General features: G+C 40.1%; 1 protein-coding gene across 1 annotated transcript; it reads right to left on the bottom strand.

The window, feature by feature from the left end:
• Window positions 1-198: 198 nt before the first annotated feature.
• On the bottom strand, window positions 199-22,194 carry LOC134649718 (ankyrin-3). Its single transcript, XM_063504549.1, has 10 exons — window positions 21,941-22,194; window positions 21,144-21,225; window positions 20,384-20,539; window positions 18,246-18,436; window positions 15,339-15,553; window positions 7,574-7,710; window positions 7,116-7,263; window positions 3,141-3,406; window positions 1,567-1,815; window positions 199-378 (listed from the first exon to the last, which is right to left on the bottom strand). The coding sequence occupies exons 2-10, from the start codon at window positions 21,213-21,215 to the stop codon at window positions 199-201; spliced, it is 1,614 nt and encodes a 537-aa protein (XP_063360619.1). The 5' UTR covers window positions 21,216-21,225; window positions 21,941-22,194.
• Between the last annotated feature and the right edge of the window lie 334 nt (window positions 22,195-22,528).

Genomic DNA, 22,528 nt, shown 5'->3' with positions numbered 1-22,528 from the left:
CGCTCTTCTTGGCCAGAGCCACGCCGGCCGGGTGCTAGTCTAGCCGCATGCTAGCCGGGCTGCGTGCTGCGCGCGCGCACGCTAGCCGGGCTGCGTGGCGGCTCGCTGCGCGCGCGCACGCTAGCCGGGCTGCGTGGCGGCTCGCTGCGCGCGCGCACGCTAGCCGGGCTGCGTGGCGGCTCGCTGCGCGCGCGCACGCTAGCCGGGCTGCGTGGCGGCTCGCCGCGCGCGCGCACGCTTGAGCTGGCGCTGCAGCTCGGCGAGCGCGGCGTGCGCGGCGAGCAGCTGCGCGCGCAGGTAGCGCGCCGACATGGAGCGCACGAACTGCTCGGGCACGCACACCACAGCTTCGCCGCGGCCGTTGCCCAGGGAAAGTGGCTGGGACAAACATATATTTTTTTTAAATTAATTTATTAAGAAACAAACAGTCTTAGGATGGACCGGAATATTATAATAAAAACTTATTACTACGTATAAATGACATGCATATGTACTAGTATGTGTGACGAGATATGTGAGGAAATCTTATTCTAGGTGGTCATACAGGTGTTTTTTTTTTTTTTTAATTTTATTTTAAAGAAGAAAAAACTAAGAAAAAAAGAAAAAACTAATACAACAGCGAGCATGTATACATTCCAACCCCATTTGTACATAAAAAATGCATCCAGAATTCACATATACAGCGCTGACGGAGTATTTACAGTCGGCTGCAGAATGAGACCTCTTGCAAACAAATTCCTATGCACGGGGGTCGCTGACAGTCGGCTGACTGTACACGGACCTCCGTTATTTTTGTTACACCTTGTATTACCTCATAACACTTTAAACTCTCACGTTTTGTACACATATTTAATTACACAAACTGCAACAAGTAAGCTGGTGCAAGTGGTGCAACTCGGCTGAACCGTCGGAATTTAAGGTAAAAAAACAATGAAACTAAATATATTGCGGTAGAGCCGTTTGTGTAATTGACCGAAGCGTAACGAAGGTCTACGTTTTGACTCGGGCATTTTGCTTTTGTATGTCCGGATGTTCTCCTCTACAGGACACAATTCTCGACCGATTCTTGTGAAATTTTGTGACCAGATTCTATGAGTAAATAAAATTTTTTTGTCGATCCCGTTTTTGGAAAATTTCAAAAATGGAGGAGTTGTGATACCTCGCGCTTAAACAAATAGTATCGATATCATAAGCGTATTTTCTTTTTGGGACATATTTACATAGTAAATGGCAAAATTGTTATTGCTGGTTTAGGCGGTATTTAGATATTTAGTTTTTACTCGAGAATGAGTAGCCGAATTTCGTCAGCTTAGCTAAGAACTATCATGGCGCATTTTGTAAACAATCGCTTTTTTTTGTTTGCACACAGAAAGTCTGGGTTCGATCCCCAGTAAGACATAACTTTTTGTATTTTTTTTTTTTCACTTAAACTTCGTATTTTTTTTAATAAATTAAAATCTTTGTATTGTTGATTGATCAAACCGCTGTGTGGCGCTGTCATCGTGTACGGTCCCAATAAGCTATTCTCGCGAGGTCTACAGCTTACAGAGCCACTAGTTATATTACCTCATTATCTCCCGAGCCGTGTGCCCTCGTCGCAGTGGCCAACAACTTGCTGAAGCTAGCTTTATTCATGATGATCTTGACGCCGGGCCGGTTCGCGGTGGTCCCGGTCCCGGCACCAGTTCCGGTACCGGTACCGGTACCGGTACCGGTACCGGCGGCGGCGGCGCGGACGACCTTGCTCTTGGCCTTCATGGCCGCCTTGTGCGGGGAGAGGATGGTCGCGTCTGGTGGGAGCTGGACGTATTTTATCTGGGGAAATGGAGATAAGAAAATCGTAATTAATTAAAAAAAAAACAGCGATAAAATTATAACAGTAGTCAGTTTCATACGGTAGTTATAGCTCGTGGAGGTCTATCACGTTTTTTATTAAAAATCGGTATTAAATTAGTAGAATTTTTGAAGATGCAGGCGTCGTTTTTTATCAGCGAAGGGTCCTTATTAGGGATGTACCGACTAGTCGGGAAAGCTGACTATCCGGCCACATTTGTAGTCGGCGACTAGTCGGTAAAAAAGGCCGATTAGTCGGCCTATTATTAATTACAGAAACCAGGACATAAATGAAATAAAAAGGCAATATTAATAAAATGTTACATGCCCATTCTATTCAAGTACGTATTTAGGATACAAAATGTGCTTGTGTTCATATTAAATTCATGTATAGGTAATTATGTAGGTGTATCGTCGCAGTAAAGTTGCCGTCAATAGAACTTGCGAACTATGTAAACAATGTAACTTTGTTTTGAGACTGTTTCTCCATGAATTTTCACACTACCCCATCAAACACAATTCACACTATACACATATACACTATTGAAACGGACCGTTCCGTAAAATACATAAATATATAACTGTATCTTGGATATTTAATTAAAAGTTTAAAATGGTTTCATAAGTTAGGTTATTAGGACCTGATGGAATGACGTTTTTGTTTCTTTTAAATTTTACAATTGTCTATGATGGGTAGTGTTGTGACTAAAGTTTGTGATATAAACCCGCTACACACTACCCAACTCACGCTCTGTACCTATCACCGCGGTTGTACCAAATTGTCTTCTGATCGTGATTAAACAAATTAAAAATAAGTAACTACTTGTTTTTTAATTTTGGTATTTTATTATTCGATATGGTTTGATATTAGTAAAGTAGTATGTAAGAGTCTTGCGCATCACTAGTAAATTCATCATTCAGAGACAATTTCAATATGGCGGTTTGTTTACATAGTTCGCAAGTTCTAATGACGGCTACTTTAGCAGGGAACATCTTTGTTGATATTGAAAGCGCGACAACGCAAGGAGCAAAAAAATTGTTTTAATAATGCATCCGAACTTGAATAAAGCTACTACAGTCATACGAATGTAATCTTTATCGTGAAGTAACGATCATGAACTTGGCCGATTAGCCGACTAATCGGCCATCCGAGCGCCGATCAGTCGGCCAAAACCATAGTCGGTACATCACTAGTCCTTACGGTTCATGTGGAAACGGGACTTCTCTATCAGATTTTCTAGGGGAATTTCAGATAGAGAGGACCACGAATCGAAGCTAGAGGATTATTTCGTGACGGAAAGTCTGACCTGCACGTCCTTGTCGGGCGGCTTGTTGACGGTGAACACCTTGACCCCGGGCCTCGGGGGCGAGCGCGCCGGGCACGCGCGCACCAGCACCCCGGCCCGGGGGGGCGCGGGGGCGGGGGCGGGGTGCGGGGGCGAGCGCGCCGGGCACGCGCGCACCAGCACCCCGGCCCGGGGGGGCGCGGGGGCGGGCGCGGGGGCGGCGGAGGCGGGGGCGGCGGGGGCGGGGGCAGCGGAGCTGTTCTCTTTCAGCATCAACTTGCCAGCATCTAGGTTTAAAGATCTTTATTTCTCATAAGAATACATAATATTCACTTACACGAGAATTTCTTATTTTTTCATGCAAAATACATATTTATTCGGTGAGCGCACACTTAACTTATAACCACTTAAAACTGTAGGTACTTGCATATTATGACTTAAACAAAAATCTACAAATTAAACTAAATACACCTTTTTTTTTTTTTTTTTGTCGGGTAAATCAATACTTAATAAGTAAACAAAACATGCAATGGAATGCGAGCGTAGTTGCTACGGCCGGGACCGGCTGGCTCATAGTAACAGAGATAAGATATGGAACTTACACGGATATAAAGAGCGTGGAGGTGACAAAGCGCTTCTTCTAGTTTAATGCAGTGTTGGTGTTTTGATAGATGTAATAATTTATTTATATTATATTTTTGGTTTTATTTAGTTATAAGTAATTATTTAGAATAAGTAAATGTAATAGTATATCTGTGTTATATTATATAGGTAGCTATAGTATTTGCATATTAATATTAAAAATAATGAGGGGGGCTATTTATTAGTAATATAATGTTTCAGCAACCTTTTAAATGTGATAAGGGACTTGGCGTCTTTTATATCTTTTGGCAATTTATTATATAAATCAGCGCCTTCATAAAGTATAGTTTTCCTGCCATAATTTGTACGTGGTGCACGAAGGATCAAATCATTAGCATTTCTTAGTTTTATTTTTTGCACTTCATGTTTTTTGGTAAAAGATATTTTTATATGTAGGTCTCTCTGTATAATTTTGCGTACTAGCATACAAGTATAGTAAGTGTATGTTTGGTGTATATTCATAATTTTAGTTTTTTTGTAAATATAATCTGTCGGCGTTAAACGATCGAAATGAAATAATACTTTAATTAATTTGTTTTGTGCTCTTTGTATTGTATTTATTTGAGTTGCTACAGCTGTACCCCAGATCTCGACTAGATAATCGATATGTGGCTTTACAATAGAATTATAAATCATATAACGTGCTTGGTTTGGAAGACACTTCGCTATACCCCGCAGTGCTCCAGTGAGGGAGGTAATCTTTCTTTTTATTTTTTCAATGTGTGATTTCCAGGTAACTTGTTTGTCTAATATAAGACCTAGGTACTTCTCATTATCAATTTTGTTTATTTTTTGGTTGTTTATTGTCAGAGGTGGGTGGTGGTCAATTTTTTTATTTTTAGATGTAAATATGATGTAATTTGTTTTTGCTATATTTATTGTAAGTAAATTATTTTGAAACCACTTGTTAAGAATGTTTAAATCGGTCTGAACGTCAGTAATTATGTCATGGATAGAATTCCCAAAGTAAAAGAGACTGGTATCATCTGCGTATAAAGTTGCCTCCCCTTTTAGGCCAATTTCGCTAATGTTGTTTATATAAATAAGAAAAAGCAGTGGCCCTAATATTGACCCTTGAGGGACGCCACACGTAACCGGTAAAGGTTTGCTTTCATGTTCACCAATTTTAACTATTTGTTTTCGTCCTGACAGGTATGAATCAAAAATTTTAAGAGCTATACCAGTGACACCAGCCTCTCTTAACTTTCGTAGAAGAATTTTGTGACTCACAGTGTCAAATGCCTTCTTTAGGTCTATGAAGACGCCAAGTCCCACCTGCCTTTGGTCGATACTAATTTTTATTTTCGTTACTAAGTCCACGTTAGCTGTAAGAGTACTGGATTGTGGTCTGAAACCATACTGCTTGTCATATAAAAAGTTAATTGAGTTTAGGTAGTCGTCCAGTCGGTTTCGTATGAGTTTTTCCAGGACTTTAGATAAAGTAGGAAGGACCGAAATTGGTCGGTAGTTACTTGGGTCTGACTTACTACCAGATTTAAAGATTGGTGTTACCTTGGCGACTTTCAGACTATCCGGGAATATGCCAAATTCTAAACATTTATTAAAGCTCTTTGTCAACTCCGTCACTATTGCACTTTGGATACATTTTAATGATTTTATTGTAATTCCGTCTAAACCTGAGCCAGTGTTAACTTTAAGAGTGTTGATAATTTTGATTACTTCGTCTTCAGTCGCAGGTGTGAACTTCACGAGTTTATGTTGTGTTTGAGTTGCCGATGTATGTGAATAGCTTGCATTTGGAACTTGTGAGTTTGTGATATATTTTGCTAATTCTCCTCCGATATTTGAAAAAAATGTGTTGAAACTTTCACAAATTTCTTTAGGATCGGTCACAATTCCAGTTTCGGTTTGTAGTTTCTTCGGGATTTGGCTCTCCTTTATTTTGTTTTTTGATAGACTATTTATTAAGCACCACATCTTTGTAGGATCACTTCTGCATACTGCAAACGCTTTGGTATAGTACTTGGCTTTTTCTGTTGAGATAGTATTAGTAACACGGTTTCTTTCCTTTATAAAGTCTTCTCTTTTTTGTTGGTCATTTGGATTTTTTTTATGTTCTTGCCACAATAAATTGCGATTATTAATCATGTTTAATATATTTTTATTAATCCATTCCTTTCTGGGAGGATTAAGTATTTTGACTTTCATGGTTCTACTCTTCTGAATACAGTTCAATATTTTCTCTTCTAAAGCATGGTAATCATATTCATCTGTATTAGTCATGGATATAGTGATCATCTCATATAATTTTTCATAGTTGATAGCTTCGTATTTGATCTTTTTGACCGGTTTCGGTTCATATCTTTTCATCTCAAAGTATATTTGTTTATGATCTGAGAGGCTAGAGTCTATTATCGCCATATGAAAGTCGTTTTCACTTAAGTTCGTACATACGTGGTCTATTATGGTTTTGGTAGATTCTGTTTCACGCGTGCTGGCTTCAGTTGTAATTAGATTTAAGATTTTGTAACCATTCTCTTCCAACAGCTCTTTATAAATATTAGTTTGACGCTCCGACACCAGTAAGTTTATATTAAAATCTCCCAGAATAACAGCTCGTTTTGAATTTTCGAGGTATACCGCTAGGGTGTTAAGAAAAGTGTTGATATTCGCAGATTCTGGTTTTCTGTAAACTGCTAGAAAGTCCAATGAATATTTTTCTAAATGTATACAGAGATAATGATTTCCGTCCACGTTTCGATCTTCTACGTGACTGTGATGTAAATTGTTGTGAACAAAAATGGAGACACCGCCGCCTCTTCCATCAGTCCTATAATTATTATAGTGAGTGTAACCTGGCAATTGGACAATCTTCACTTCATCTTCCGACTTTATCCAAGTCTCAGTCAGTACCACTAGATGAATAATGCAATTAAATGATTCTAGTACACACTTTAGTTCATCCAATCTGCCAGGCTTGACAATACTCCGGACATTCATATAAAAACACTTTAGCGATTTCTTGCTAGTAATGACGCTTTCATAATTGGTTGTAATTTGGTGCGAAACATTTTCAATTAAAGTACAGTTTTTACACTCGTTTTCCTTACTTTTTATTAGTTTTTTGATTTATCTTGGATTATTTTTGGTACCTAGATACTAGATACAAACACAACTCACTGACGTCACCAAAACTGTCCTAGCAATCCTTTCACATTTTCAGCGATAGATACATACGTCGACGACTATACCTAGAACTGTGCGCTCCCGAGACGGTACTCGATCACCCTGGCGCCCCGCCAATAAAAGTCTCGATTGATGATTTCACTAAATACTAAACCATAAAAATCCTCACAACATAATGATAAACATAGTAACTAATATTATAGATACCTGACAGCACGACGGTCCGGCCGCTCTGCAGCGCCGACAGCACGGTGCTGCCGTCGTCGGCGGGCAGCAGCGTGATGCCGTGGTGCCGCAGCAGCGCCGCGCCGGGCGCGCGAGACTCCGAGCCGGTGTCGACCGGCTGCCGCTGGTGCTGCACGAGTAGATACATAACTTAACAATTCCAGTGAGTGTGACTTAGATGGACGAGTAAAGTGAGGCCGTTTAGAAACAAAGGAATGATCCGATTAAGACAATTTTTGATAAGTGGGTGAAAAACACGCGTCATACGATGTAAAAAACATATGAAAACTTACTGAAACTGTTCAATACTGTTATACATCTCCAGAAGTCTTTTATACTTTTAAACGATGACAAATAATATAATATTGCAATATGCGGCCGCTTTAGTATGTAACGTAAGTAACAAGATAAAAAGCTCAAAACTTGTTAGAAGTAAATACCTCAGTGTCTAAATTGAGTTTGTTAAACTTGTGCGGTATTCTGATGGTGGGTTGCGAGTGTTTCTCCTCGACGGGGAGCTGCGTCTGAAGGGTCGCGTACGGCTTCGAGTCCGCCACGTCGTCCACGGCCATCTCTTCTGGAAAGTTTCAAAACGTTAATAGGCTACATGACTAATTTTTTTTTATGGTATTAATCGATCGGGTTTGTTTTTAGGATCAAATGTCTATATGGGACCCATTGCATTAAAGTAACACAAAAGTCAGAAATTGTAGTCAAAGTCCGACGTCGCACTTCACTCGCGAAACGCCCTATACAAAACGGCCAGAGGCCGTGACGTCATCGCCCATCTTTTAGTATGGACAAAATAAGAAAATTGCGTTTTTGTCGGTGAAATATTGCGTTTATGTATATAGTTGCTATACAATATTTTTTTGGATGAAATGTAAGGAATCGAATGGTACCCTTACTTTTATCGTTTTTGGAAGTTAAAAAAAAACTTAAATTTTGAAACTTTTAGGTCCTGTAATTCTGTAATTTTTCTTTATTTTATTTTAATATCCACATTATTGTGATAAATTGCTTGTTTGCTATCTATTTTACTAGATTTTGTTATGAAATTCAACATGTGTCATCATCCCTATTAGATGCATAGAGAAAATCGAATACAGTTCTGCCTATATATGGTTTTACATAAGTACAGCGGAACGAAACTGTATAAGAACAGACATATACTCAAAAACATAGCAGGCATTTTCTAAAGACATTGCAGCAATGAGAAATAACACCTAATAGAAAAACAACTATCATAGCATACATATTATTAATATAGCGAATTTAGTGATCGGGTTTTAAGACGATTGGAAGGCCCAATGCCCTTGAGCGTCAGGGCGGAGCTAAGCGCTCTGTACCCGCACCACCCGCTTACCCCGCTCGCTGCGATCGTACGTGAATTTTGTATCGCTGCACCGCCACGAGGTTCAAAGAATAAGATACAGCCCAGAGGCGTGCAGTTGGCGCTATACTCGTATACCTTTTGTTTGCAGATATTTTGTTGTTTGAGTATGAGTAGATAATGCATTTAGTGGAGGTCGTAAATTACATTTCACGGTTAATACGACTCGCGTCCTGTTTAAAACGCCGTATAAAATTATATTATTATTATATATTACTTACCCATCCCGTTACGCACCATGCTGCACGTTTGTATAATTGACATAACCGTCGTATTGAATTGGTAGAGTGTCATTCGATGGAACTTGCTAACTATGTAAGTAATCAAACTTGATGAATGAATTTACTAATGACTTTTGTTGACATACCTAGTTAGTTCCATAGAATGATACTTTATGCAATACGCCGTCAGCCAACATTTTTTAATGTGTTTATAAGGGCCCGGTCACATGTCAGCGGTGCGGCGCCGCCGCCGCCGCGCGGCGCGGCACCGCAGAAATCTGCGGCGCCGCAAACCGCTCTGCGGCGACGCCCGCCGCAACGCAAAATTTTGCGGTGCCGCGCTGCGGTGAGTTTCGCCGCGCGCGGTGCCGCCGAGCGGCGTGCGGCGCCGCAGGTTTCTGCGGTGCCGCGCCGGTATTTTCTTTTGAAATGATTTGCATCTTCATTCATTATACGAAGATATGGGTTCACCCAAAATTTTCTTTCCAATTGTTTTTTTATTTCTGCGCCTTCTTAATAGCGCTGGCAGTACACCGAGAAATTCAGTAAAATGCTGCAAATGATGTTAAAGGTATGAAAATCGGTACGATTCATATTTAGGACATTTGAAACAATTTGACCCGAAGCACCGTTAAATAAAAAAAAGCGGCCAAGTGCGAGTCGGACTCGCCCATGAAGGGTTCCGTATTTAGGCGATTTATGACGTATACAAAAAAACTACTTACTAGATCTCGTTCAAACCAATTTTCGGTGGAAGTTTACATAGTAATGTACATCATATATTTTTTTTTAGTTTTATCATTCTCTTATTTTAGAAGTTACAGGGGGGGGGACACACATTTTACCACTTTGGAAGTGTCTCTCGCGCAAACTATTCAGTTTAGAAAAAAATGATATTAGAAACCTCAATATCATTTTTGAAGACCTATCCATAGATACCCCACACGTATGGGTTTGATGAAAAAAAATTTTTTGAGATTCAGTTCGAAGTATGGGGAACCCCAAAAATTTATTGTTTTTTTTCTATTTTTGTGTGAAAATCTTTATGCGGTTCACAGAATACATCTACTTACCAAGTTTCAACAGTATAGTTCTTATAGTTTCGGAGAAAAGTGGCTGTGACATACGGACGGACAGACGGACAGACGGACAGACAGACAGACATGACGAATCTATAAGGGTTCCGTTTTTTGCCATTTGGCTACGGAACCCTAAAAAACGAGATGAGTTATCTTTTTTTTGTATGGAATTAAAAAAAAACTGTTTTGAAACCTATCGTGTGTGGTATTAAACGAAAGGGCTTTCTGAGCCGATTCCAAAAATATCATATCATTACATTTCAGTCATTTTTAGGGTTCCGTAGCCAAATGGCAAAAAACGGAACCCTTATAGATTCGTCATGTCTGTCTGTCTGTCTGTCTGTCTGTCCGTCTGTCTGTCCGTCCGTATGTCACAGCCACTTTTCTCCGAAACTATAAGAACTATACTGTTGAAACTTGGTAAGTAGATGTATTCTGTGAACCGCATTAAGATTTTCACACAAAAATAGAAAAAAAACAATAAATTTTTGGGGTTCCCCATACTTCGAACTGAAACTCAAAATTTTTTTTTCATCAAACCCATACGTGTCTATGGATAGGTCTTCAAAAATGATATTGAGGTTTCTAATATCATTTTTTTCTAAACTGAATAGTTTGCGCGAGAGACACTTCCAAAGTGGTAAAATGTGTGTGTCCCCCCCCCCCCCCCCTAACTTCTAAAATAAGAGAATGATAAAACTAAAAAAAATATATGATGTACATTACCATGTAAACTTCCACCGAAAATTGGTTTGAACGAGATCTAGCAAGTAGTTTTTTTTTAATACGTCATAAATCGCCTAAATACGGAACCCTTCATGGGCGAGTCCGACTCGCACTTGGCCGCTTTTTTTTAATTATAATAAAAATAATTTTCAAAACATACCAAGTTTGGGCTTCTCCAGATACAATACCGTTCAATATTTTTATGTAAAATATACCTCAAATTATACCTAATATCCTCATATCTAACCCTAAGAAAGCAATTTTGAAAATAATTACATGAAGTATTTTTTTTTAATTTTTCAATTTTACAAAGTGTGATCTATGAATCTCTCAATTAAATATTTAAATAGAAAGCATAGTTTTTCCAGAAAGTCGCTTATATCTCGGAATCTATAAGTCGTAGTAAAAATTATCTATGTAAGAATTAACTGAAGAAACTCACCTTTAAACCCACCTTTAAACAACACCAAAAGTATACAGCTAAGATACGCGACCCGGCCACCGCGCCCCGCGCCCCACGGCCGTATGGTCAGCGACACCTTCTAGCTAGTAAGTCTAGTAACTCATGAGGCCCTGGTACTTGCTCTTAGTTAAATTACAATTTTGGATAGTTTTTTTTCTCGATTTTGGCCACAGTAGCCTATGGAGACTAACAAGCAACGCTATGCGGTGTTCGTAGTCTATGGATCTTGCTATATTACGGGTGTCACATGCGCGTTCTGACTTCTGAAGGAATTTTATTGTTTCTACTATAGAACCTAATGAATATTTTGTAAATTGGCAGCAATGCACTTAGTACTAGATCTGAGTACTCATCTGTCAGAGATGACAATTAAAATTAGGTTGGCAACAATGTATTTCATACAATATTTTTTAAGTGGTGATTACACGAAGTATCGTAAAAGTACCAAAAAGATACTGCGTGTATGCACAAATACTTTTTTGGGGAATAGACTAAAGACTTGTCTTGACAACTATAACATAGGGGTTTAAAGGTATGTGTACGACCTTTTAAATGACAAATAAAGGTACGGGAGTAGAAAAAATTAAAACAAATATACTAAATGTAAATATTTTCATAATTGCTTTATTAGAATTAGATATTTATTTATTTATTTAATCTTTATTGCACAAATGAAAATACAAACGTACAAAAGGCGGACTTAATGCTAAAATGCATTCTCTACCAGTCAACCTTCGGGCAAATCAGATGACTTGTAGGCGGTGCAATATCATGTTATAATTACAAAACAAAGTAGGTACCTACTTTTACACAACTATAGGTGAACCAGGATCTATTGAGGGTGCGCCATGTTGCGGAATTTCACTGGAACTAATTTTTTCATACTACACTGAATTGTCACCCTATACATGAGAATAACAGCGCCCTTTTGACAATTATCATATATTACTGGTCAGGCTATAAACAAATACAATGAATATAAATAATAAATAGATATGGATATGAGGATATTAGGTATAATTTGAGGTATATTTAACAAAAAAAATTTAACGGTATTGTATCTGGAGAAACACAAACTTGGTATGTTTTCAAAAATATTTTTATTATAATTAAAAAAAATGACTCAAATGTAATGACGTGATATATTTTTGGAATCAGCTCAGAAAGCCCTTTCGTTTAATACTACACACGATAGGTTTCTAAACAATTTTTTTTAAATTTCATACAAAAAATAGATGACGTCATAACTCCTCTGGTTTTTTTTATTTGTTGGTGCTTTGGGTCAAATTGTTTCAAATGTCCTAAAGACCAATCGTACCGATTTTCATACCTTTAACACCATTTGCAGCGTTTTTTGGCGAACCGCTATCGCTATAACAACAGCAAGAGCAGAACACGTGTGAAGGGATCCATGTCTGATTAAACAACTGGTAGTCGAATTTTATTCTTTACTATGCAGCGTGGCATCGCACGCGGCGCCGCACGCCGCTTGGCGGCACCGCGCGCGGCGAAACTCACCGCTTTGCGGCACCGCGCGCGGCGCCGCGCACCGCTTTGCGGCGCCGCAGCGCGGCACCGCAAAATTTTGCGTTGCGGCGGGCGTCGCCGCAGCGCGGTTTGCGGTGCCGCAGATTTCTGCGGTGCCGCGCCGCGCGGCGGCGGCGGCGCCGCACCGCGGACATGTGGCCGGGCCCTTACCTACCTTAGGTTTTTTGTTTTGTCTAATATATACACATATCATAAAGAAACACATCTTCATTCATACTCACATCGTACATCGTAGTGTACCTTTACTTTACTACCTACTATTTGTAGGAACTGCAACAGTAACTTTGTAATAGCAAATATTTATATGGGATTACAAACTTACTTATGCAGTTCTTAGATCTTTAAAACGTGACTGATATTGCAATATTTTTAGGTTTTCTATGGCTTGATAAGCTGAAAACTACTTATGTTTAAAATTTGAAGCTTGTGGATATACTAGAAGTACCTTAGAATTATGATGATCGTAGGTGAGTGAGTGAGTGAGTGAGTGAGTGTGTCAGTGTCGAAAATAAGGAACTTTGACGTACAATCATTCTTAAACTACTAGTTCAAATTGAATGTTTTTGAGAATATATCTTAAGCATGTTTAGCCCTATATATTACTGAAAATTCAGGGTTTTAGCTTCAGCCAGCACAAAATTACAGGACGTCGAAAATGGCCTGAATCGCTTCGAGAAAAGGATGGTACGGCCGTGCCTCTTTTTTTGCTCGACTTGGCGGGGGCACTGCCGTGCCCTCAGATTTACTTAATAAACTAACATCATTTTAATGGGTAACAATCCTAAAAATGTTTCTGAAATGGTTTCTGAATCAAACTATATAGTATATACCTACGACATAAATTGCCAATGTTGATCAATTTTTTTTAGAAATTGAACTTTATTAAAAACGTTAAATTTTAATGGCAATATGTCGGCGCATGTTCGAAAACATTTTTTATATATTTCAAATGAAGCTTTCTCAAACATAAGTGGAAATATTGTTATTACGTTCGTAATAATAGGCTGCGAAACACCGTGTTGTGCGCGCTAAAGCGCGTCACAACCAAATCAACATTCTGCAGTTATTTAATCTTTGGCCACAATAACTCCAATTTTATTGCGCCTCGGCTCAGAACAAGCATGCAGAATACAAGGAAGGCACGGAGCGACGAGCGACACAGCCTCCTCGTCTCAAAGCTAGCACACGACTGCCGGCCACGCCTTTTTCGAGCTACATACGCACAAAATGTTGAAAAATATTCGATTTCTTAAAAAAAAAAATATTTATTAACATTATTCTACGTTGCATTTGTAGTATCTGTTAAAACAATTATTCTAGTTTAAAAATAACTTTAATCGAATAAACCGTTCACTAGAAATAGGCAAAGTTAGTCGCAAAACGGCCTGTCGTAATGTTCCATTTTTGGAAAAACTATAAGTCATACGTTGGAAATGTTGTACATAAAACGTAAAATCATATATATTTTTTTCATATTTTTTTGTTGAACCGTTAAGAAGATATAGACTCTAGAATGTTAGAGTTTTCGGCCAAAAACGGCGTCTAGCGCCTTAACGTTACGCCGGCGGTGATCTCGCCCACTAGATAGAGCGCTCGACCTAGCCCTGGGGTCATGTGACCTTGTATAGCGCCTGATCTCTATCCGCCATGGCCTCCTGCCCTGCCGACGGGATCTTGTCCGTCGAGCTAGCTGTCCCCGGGGTTACGTCACAAAACAGATACAGTACAGAAATCAATCTACATACAAAGTGCGCTCGAGCAACGCACACATAGACCCTGCTCACGGACACGATATCTCGGACCGGTTGGGACCAGTGCGAGCGCGAGTGTCAACCGCTTGAGACACGCGCCTGTGAACTTTTTTGTGCAATAATGGAGAAACAAAAAAGATGTTATTATAACTGTTCAATGGACGGTTGTTTAAATTCAACAATAAACGGTGAATTGTCGTTTTTTAAACTACCAGTGGTTTCAGAGAGGTAAGTAGGTGTCCGCTTGTATTTCGATGGTTCGTTTTAACGTTAAACAGAACAGTTAGGTAGGTAGGTAAGCACCCCGTCCCGGCCCCTACTAGATACGAGTGCCACTATCACGATAGTTTTTTGTGCATAAATCATAGTCGACAACCCTAGAGCGACCGCCGAGCGTAGGTATGAAAAGTGAAGTACATACATGTGATTGACTTCTGGCCCCAATTTCAAAAGAATTGTCGGTAATTCTTGACAGGAAATGAGTTCTGTGTCGGAATTTCGTGACAATTGTCGTGTTTCTTGTGACAATTGTCAGAAACTTCGCAAGAGAAATATCTGTTTTTCTCCCGATATAATAATGTTTTTTAAAATAATACAATGATGGTGGCAAACAGGAATACGGCCCGCCCGACGGTAAGCGGTAACCGTAGCCCATGGACGCCCGTGACGTCAGCAACAGTGATGTTTAACAATTGTCGCGCCTGTCACCGTTGTAGTGTGTATACTACACCATACCCACACACATACATGCGCATAGGTACTATAGTATTTAAGGCCTTGTAAGTGTTATTTAATTCATTATACGTTTATACTCGAACCTAGTTGTTTGTCTCAACGCCCATCCCTACACCGTGGTGAAATTGGGGCCTGTACTGTATCTATGCCAACAAGCCACTCTGTGGTTTGGCAGAAGAATATATTAATTAGTTATAAGAAAGATCTCTGAATAAACGTTTTTTTTTTTTTTATTTTTTTTTTTTTTTTATTTTTTTTTTTTTTTTTTTTTTTTTTGTGGTGACGTCACCTTGTATAGCGCGCACGGAGGCCGCCTGGTCCCGCTCCGCCAGCGCGCCGAGCACGGCGGCGCGCACGGCGGGCAGGCGCTCGGCCAGCGCGAGCGCCGTGCGCCGGAACTTGCAGCGCGCGCGCGGGTCGGCGCCGCGCCGCACCAGCAGCGCCGCCAGCGCCGCGTGCCCGCGCGCGCACGCCCAGTGCAGCGGCGTCATGCGCAGCATGTCCCTGCCGGGGAATATACACATATTCAACTGTGCTTTTGGATCTAATATGGCGAAATGTGTCAGTAGAAAGAAAAGACTGATATATATCTTTCTGTCACTGGGATATGTATCACTCTTTTATATCTTTATATCCGTATGTATCAGTTGTCCCGCTCGCAACTGTATCGGCACGGCACTTGCTGACTTTGCGTCATCTTATGAGTGAGTGAGAGAGAGAGAGTAGTAGTAGTAGTAGCGAGCGAGAAAGACTACTTAATGTATATACTTCTCGCGGAATATTTAGCGCAAGACGCGTCCGAACTCGCCCGAACGACCACTGTCGCTTCGTGTTACTTCGGTTGACGCGCGACCGAAACATCGCTTATCGCTTTAGCAAATTGTTGCCGAGGGAGTGAGAGCTGTACGGATATACTGATACATTCGGGTTCGTAAAGACAAGAAGAGTGATTCATGAAAAGAGAAAGATATATATCTTTTTTATCTATCACTCCTGAGTTACCCATCTCTAATCTAATAGCACCAGTGGTGGCCGAGTGGATGTGACGTCCGACTTTCAATCCGGAGGTCGCGGATTCAAATCCTGGCTCGTACCGATGAGTTTTTGGTGTATACGTATAAATATGTCGATCAGGTCGGTCTGGCACATGTGTTCGGCAAAGTACAAAAAGAAACATAAAACAACACACATCATTAGTACAAAGTTGGGGGGGGAGGGTAGGGGGGAGTGAAGGCCCGCGCTGGTGTGACGTCACATTTTTTCAACGAAATCTGCAAATCGAAGTAGGTTTTTATACCTATTATTAATATTTTATCAAAATATTGTAGATGACATACATTTGCGAAGAAATTCAAAGGTGTGTATGTGAAGTCCCCAATCCGCATTGGGTTAGCGTGGGGACTATAGCCCAAGCCCTCTCGCGCATGAGAGGAGGCCTGTGCCCAGCAGTGGGACGTATATAGACTCAAATTATTATTATTATTTTGGATCTAATATATTATAGTGTTTGATTGGCTAATCTCCTCCCCTGCTCGTTCCGACTGTCGTTTTAGTACAAATCCAGACAGATAGGATAGTAATTTGGTGGATCGAGCTGTAATTTTAGTATCTGGGATATCGCACACTAGCTGCCGGTCAATCACTTTGATATTAGGGTGCACGTGAACAATAATTCTATCACACGAAAGATTTATTAATGTATATTATTTGTATCTCCTTTTTTGGGATCACGGGCCTATAAATCCCGGTCTTTTGATAGGCTTGCGTGGGGATATAGATCCAACACGTAGAGGCCCTTTAGAGAGCTTTGATGTCATGTAGAACGCCTGTTGGGACCCGTTCACAGGTGCGACAATAGACACCCATGAACCGGTCTCAACAGGCATTGGGATTATTGTAGAAAAAAGTGAACAGAATACCGGTCTATGGATTAAAGTTTGGGTGGACTATGAGATTGGGTTATTGCAAAGACTTACGGACACCTGCCATAACAATGTTTACACAAGTTATTGAGGCAGGTGGTGACTCGCCGCTGACTAGATGGGCCCCTGAAACTGTCGCCGTAAAGACGACCAGGGGCAACATCGGCGTGAGCGGCTCAGGGGTGTCGAGAGGTGTGCGCCGCTTTCTACCCGGTGGCTGTTAACAGCCACTGTGCCAACTCGCGTCTTATGCATCTTAATGTATATTATTATTACAGTGACGATTTTAACAAAACAAAAATTAAAAAGTGTACAACATACCAGTGGCGGCGCGTCAAACATATCCATAGGCAAGACTAATTTGGCTTACATATTTGCTTTATAGCTCTGCTCAAACGTCCAAAAACAGGCAAGCCGGTGGGAATCGGCTTTTATGGACGCGCTGCCACTGCAACATACTTAACTTAACTTGTGCGTAAAGAGTCGTAGAATGTATACATTTGATGACTCTTTACGCACAAGTTAAGCCGCACGCAAGATGAGCCGCACAGGCTCTACCTTCGGGCGCTACCATCAGCTCCCACGTGACACAGCTAGGGTTGCCAGATGGTCGGGATTTGGCGAGATTCTCCCGATTTTTAGCATGTGTTCCCGATTCCCGACAAAGTGAAAATTGTCCCGAAAAACAGCTTCACGTTAAATAATGAAAAAGGCGAAAAAATTGTAAAATCGGCAAAAAGTAACATAAAATACATGTGGCAAGGGCGAACTGAGAAATAAACTAGTTATACATATTTTTTTAGATTATTGATAGCAATAAGTAGAACTATGATAAATGATAATATAGGCAGATAATGAAGACATTTTTTTTGTTTGTTCAAGATCTCAAATCATTTATACTATTTTTATATAAAAACGTCTATGGGCAGAGCAGCTGACGCAGTGCCAATAATGTAAAATATCGTTGTTTTTGATACAATTACTTTAAATTGAATGTTTTTTTTTCCGATTTAAATCCCAAAATCCCGAAAAATGTATTCGCTAGGTGCACGACTGGTGCTGCCCTCATTTTGGCAGACTTTCTACGTCAAATCTTATGGAGTAAAATTAGTTCAAGCGACTGCCGCTAGTACTAATGGCGGCCATTCCATAAGATTACCTGTGTTTGTGACGATCAGCGCCACTTCCCCCTCCACCGACTTCGCACCTTGCCAATATGAATTCCCGATAATAGCGCCTTTCGACCTGGCAACCCTAGACCCGGCCCCTAGTACCTGCAGTCGACCGCGGCGCCGTGGTCCAGCAGCACCTCGGCCACGGCCGCGTGCCCCGCGTGCGCCGCGAGGTGCAGCGGCGTGCGCTCCACCTTGCTGCGCGCGTCGCGGCTCACGCCCGCGCGCAGCAGCACGCCCGCCGTGCCCGAGTGCCCGCCCAGCGCCGCCAGGTGCAGCGCCGACGTGCCCAACTGCCCACACGCACGTAGATAACATAAGATAAAGATAAAAGATAAATAAATATTAAATATTATTATTATATAATTATAGGCGAGCAGCTATTGAGCTGATGAGCCTATGTCACACAGTGTCCAGTGTTATATAGTTCAAAGTTTGTATAGTCATATCACTTCACTAGTAATCATCAGTCTAACTTATTGCTTAAAAGCCAATTGTCCAATCTGTTTTTAAACACATTGACCGAGGGGGCAGTCACAACACTATCCGGTAAACGGTTCCAAGCCGCCACGACACGGTTGGACAAGGAATGATATGCAGCTTTAGTAGTAGTGGGAGTGCGAACAATTCGTAGGCTGTGACCTCGGCTCTCGCGGCTGACAGTTCTCTTATTGATTATTTTGTGGATGTCAGGGAGGTTGTAACAGTGGGTGATAATCTTAAAACACTCGATGAGGTCTCCCCTCACTCTCCTAGCTTTGAGTTGCTTATTATGGGACAATCTTACACAAATCGACCTAGTCCCACGGTAAGCCCATAAGGCTTGTGTTGTGGGTACTAGACGACGATATATATAATATATAGATACATATAAGTACTTAAATACATAGAAAACATCCATAACTAAGGAACAAATATTTGTGATGAACACACAAATAAATGCCCTTACTGGGATTCGAACCCGGGACCTCCAGCTTCGTAGCCAGGGTCACTACCGACTAGGCTACGGAGGCCGTTAAAGATAGTTTACTCAAGTAGGCATTATTACGATGCGCTTATGAACGTCAAATAAAGCTAGGTAGGCCGGCTCCAACCCTACACCTCTGCCCCGAGAAGATTTAAATCCCCCCTCAATTGGAGGAGGGTATCCCAATATGGGACCGGCAACAAACTCGGCAGGACACATCTTATAATTAACATGCATTACGAGAAAATAAGAGAAAAAATACAATTTAAATTACTATAGAATTCATGTAGTTATCACGATGTCGACCGCTTCTCCATACGAGCCCCATTTGTCTTGAGACATTTTTGTCACAGACGATAAGTATTAGTCTGACCGTCAAAAATAACCACATACAAAAAATTCAAAAGAAAGCCGAGAAGAGAAGGTATGCAGATGCGAAATATAATTTCAATGAATGCATTGAAATTATATTTCGCATCTGCATACCTACATAAAAATATTAATATCCGTAAATCAGGGTTCGGAAGGATAGTTATCGACAATAGTTATCTTGATAATTATAATGATTTTTATACCTACCTGATAATTATCGATTAGATAATAACCTAAAATATAAAAAAACGCCCCAATAATTATTATTTACTATCAAATAAATAAATATAGCACCATCCATAGCTGGGATAATTATCAGACTATAATTATCTGGATAATTTCGAACCCTGCCTCAAATGAAATATAAATGAGGAATATTTTGTATATGAATGCACCGGCCGGTTTAGTATGAGTTGCGACTCCATACATCTGGCGCGACTTCAAGTATGGACTCGCGTACAAGCCGAGAACGCGACTCATGCTAGACCGCCAGGGATGGTGACGTACTGGAATATATGTAAGCGCATGAACCCCGTCAAACCAGTAATAAACTAGCTACAGAGCAGTACGGTTGTTTGCTTTCCTACCCCGCGACATACCAACTGGCGACGAGAACGTTCTACCTACATAGTGCATAAATAAAATTAGATTAAATTAGTTAACAATGGCTAATTTCGTCGGAAATATAGGAGTTTTTGATCATAAAGTGCAAGAATGGGACGTTTTTTACGGAAGGCTATCCCAGTTTATAAAACTGAACAAGATTCCGCAAGACAATAAGAGTGCAGTGTTACTAACTCATTTATCGGCTGAGTCATACCGCCTTGTACGGAATCTTGTGCATCCAACCAAACTTACCCCGCTTCCCCGCTTACTTCCTACCCCGCGACATACCACGTACCCAATCAGTGGTGAAGGGTGCTCCCTGCGCCATGAGCTCCAGCACCTGGTTGGTGTCCCCGGCCCGGGCCGCCAGCAGCAGCTTCCGTCCCAGCTCCACGCCGGCTGAACTCGCTGCACGCGCATTTGTTAATGTGCCGGGGACCATGTTCTCGGGCTACAAATAAAAATTGCCAACTGATTGTCTCGTCTTAGTTTAGGAATGGTAAAGGTGACACAACAAGCTTAAGGATTTTCTGTGCTACATATGTCTGCCAAAAGTTTTAAAATAATTCAAAGACTTAGAAGGACCAGACTTTGAAATACTTTGTAAAGAATATAAATACACCATCCTATTAAAACATCTAGGCAGTTCCGAGGACATAAAACGAGTGGTTTTGCAACAGTTTTCTGCCTGTTCTTGTTATAGGCAGCACATTTAAAGTATTTAAACCATGAAAACCGACTTTAAGTGTTTGAGGAGGTTACTGAATTTCAATACTTACTATAAGTTACTATTCTTTCATACAATCATTCAATAAACATGTTAAAATGACTTGTTGCGTTTTAATATTCCAAATTTTATTTTAGAAATGAGTCTGTTTAATACAAATCATATAAATTTAGCTTAAAAATACTATAATAAGTGACATTGGCCATTATTCTCACTATTGGATCCGCAGGATTAATTTTATAAGAACAAGTTTATTTACATGCATAAAACATTGCCTACTGTGAGCTGGCCAGCACAGTATTAAGAAAATGTGTAGCCGACTACTTACCAAGATGATCTGGGGAGTGGAGGCGAGCCGCACCACCACCTCTTCTTCTGGGCCCTCCTCTGGCTCCGCCATAGCTCAGCTTCTGTAAGTAACCACCTCAAATAATACTACTCCAAACAACAAACATCATTATGTCACCGACACTTATTGACTTAAACTAATTTATAGTTTTTACTTGAAATGGCTTGTATTGTATACTGATAATACTAGTCTAAACCTGGAAAAATTACTATAAGTATGAAGTATAACCTAGACAATGATGCATAAAATAAATGTGATGCTACATAAATCAAAACAAATTGTGTTAAACGCTGAAATGTACAATACTTATAAGTAGTAGGTAGATGCAAATAATAACTATAAACACTTGAAAATTGTATGGTTTACCTGCATGACTAAACGAATGCACTAATATTAATTTTCGGGCAATACTTGTATGTTTATTGCCTAAAGAATGTTTGTTTATTTGTATAACATGAGATATAAGCGTCTCCGGTTCCATGGCATAACCTTGACAATAAATTACTATCTTTATATCGATGCGTTTTTACACTAATGACATTTGGTTGAATAATCTGCATTGACAAATTTAAACACTTATCAACAGAAAGTGAAGAGCAGTATTTCGCGCCGCAGCTCATCGTGAAAATTAACAGGATAAGGATGTCAGAACAAAACTCGCTACTCGATACGATCGCCATAACCATGCACTTCCTTTTCCTGTCAGAACGGAAGTGATTCTAGGCTATCAACACTTTCTCATAGTACAACATAAATAATACACACAGAAAACTTACAAATGATAATCTTGTCGCACCGAATCAAGACGTATCTTAATTTCCTATATTTATCAAATACGATGAACGTGTGGACGTCAACATTTTGCAACCATTTTTGCAATGGGGGACACAAATTAAAAACCGCGAATTCAAACGTCAAAATAAAAAAGTTTCAAACATTCCTTTTCTAAATTTCACTCAAGAAACCTAACTGCGAGAGATATGAAGTACTTAGAGCACTATTTTGCAAATTATTTACAATTAAAATAAATCGCTTTATAGCAAATTAATAAAAAAGGTTCAATAAATTAGGCTGAAATTTGGTGTAAGTTGGTCACTATGTCAGCCATAGACTTTCATAGACACCAAGTTATTATCAATGCGTTCAGGTTAAACATTTATTGATCGGAGAAAAATAATTTTGACGTTATGTTGGCTAAATGGTTATTGGCAGCTTTATTGTTTGGACCATGTTTGGGCAAACAAAGCCTGATTTAATTATATTATTTAACTACTAATAAATTAATTATTGTAATAAGTATTTTAAAGATCTGTGCAATCAAATTAATTTCGATTTAAAATGAAATAGATGGCAGCACAGACTTC

The sequence above is a fragment of the Cydia amplana genome, chromosome 7 (assembly GCF_948474715.1).
Source record: "Cydia amplana chromosome 7, ilCydAmpl1.1, whole genome shotgun sequence".
NCBI classification, from domain to species: domain Eukaryota; kingdom Metazoa; phylum Arthropoda; class Insecta; order Lepidoptera; family Tortricidae; genus Cydia; species Cydia amplana.
Note: the sequence above shows the minus strand (reverse complement) of the source record. Positions and strands in the feature narration are given on the sequence as shown.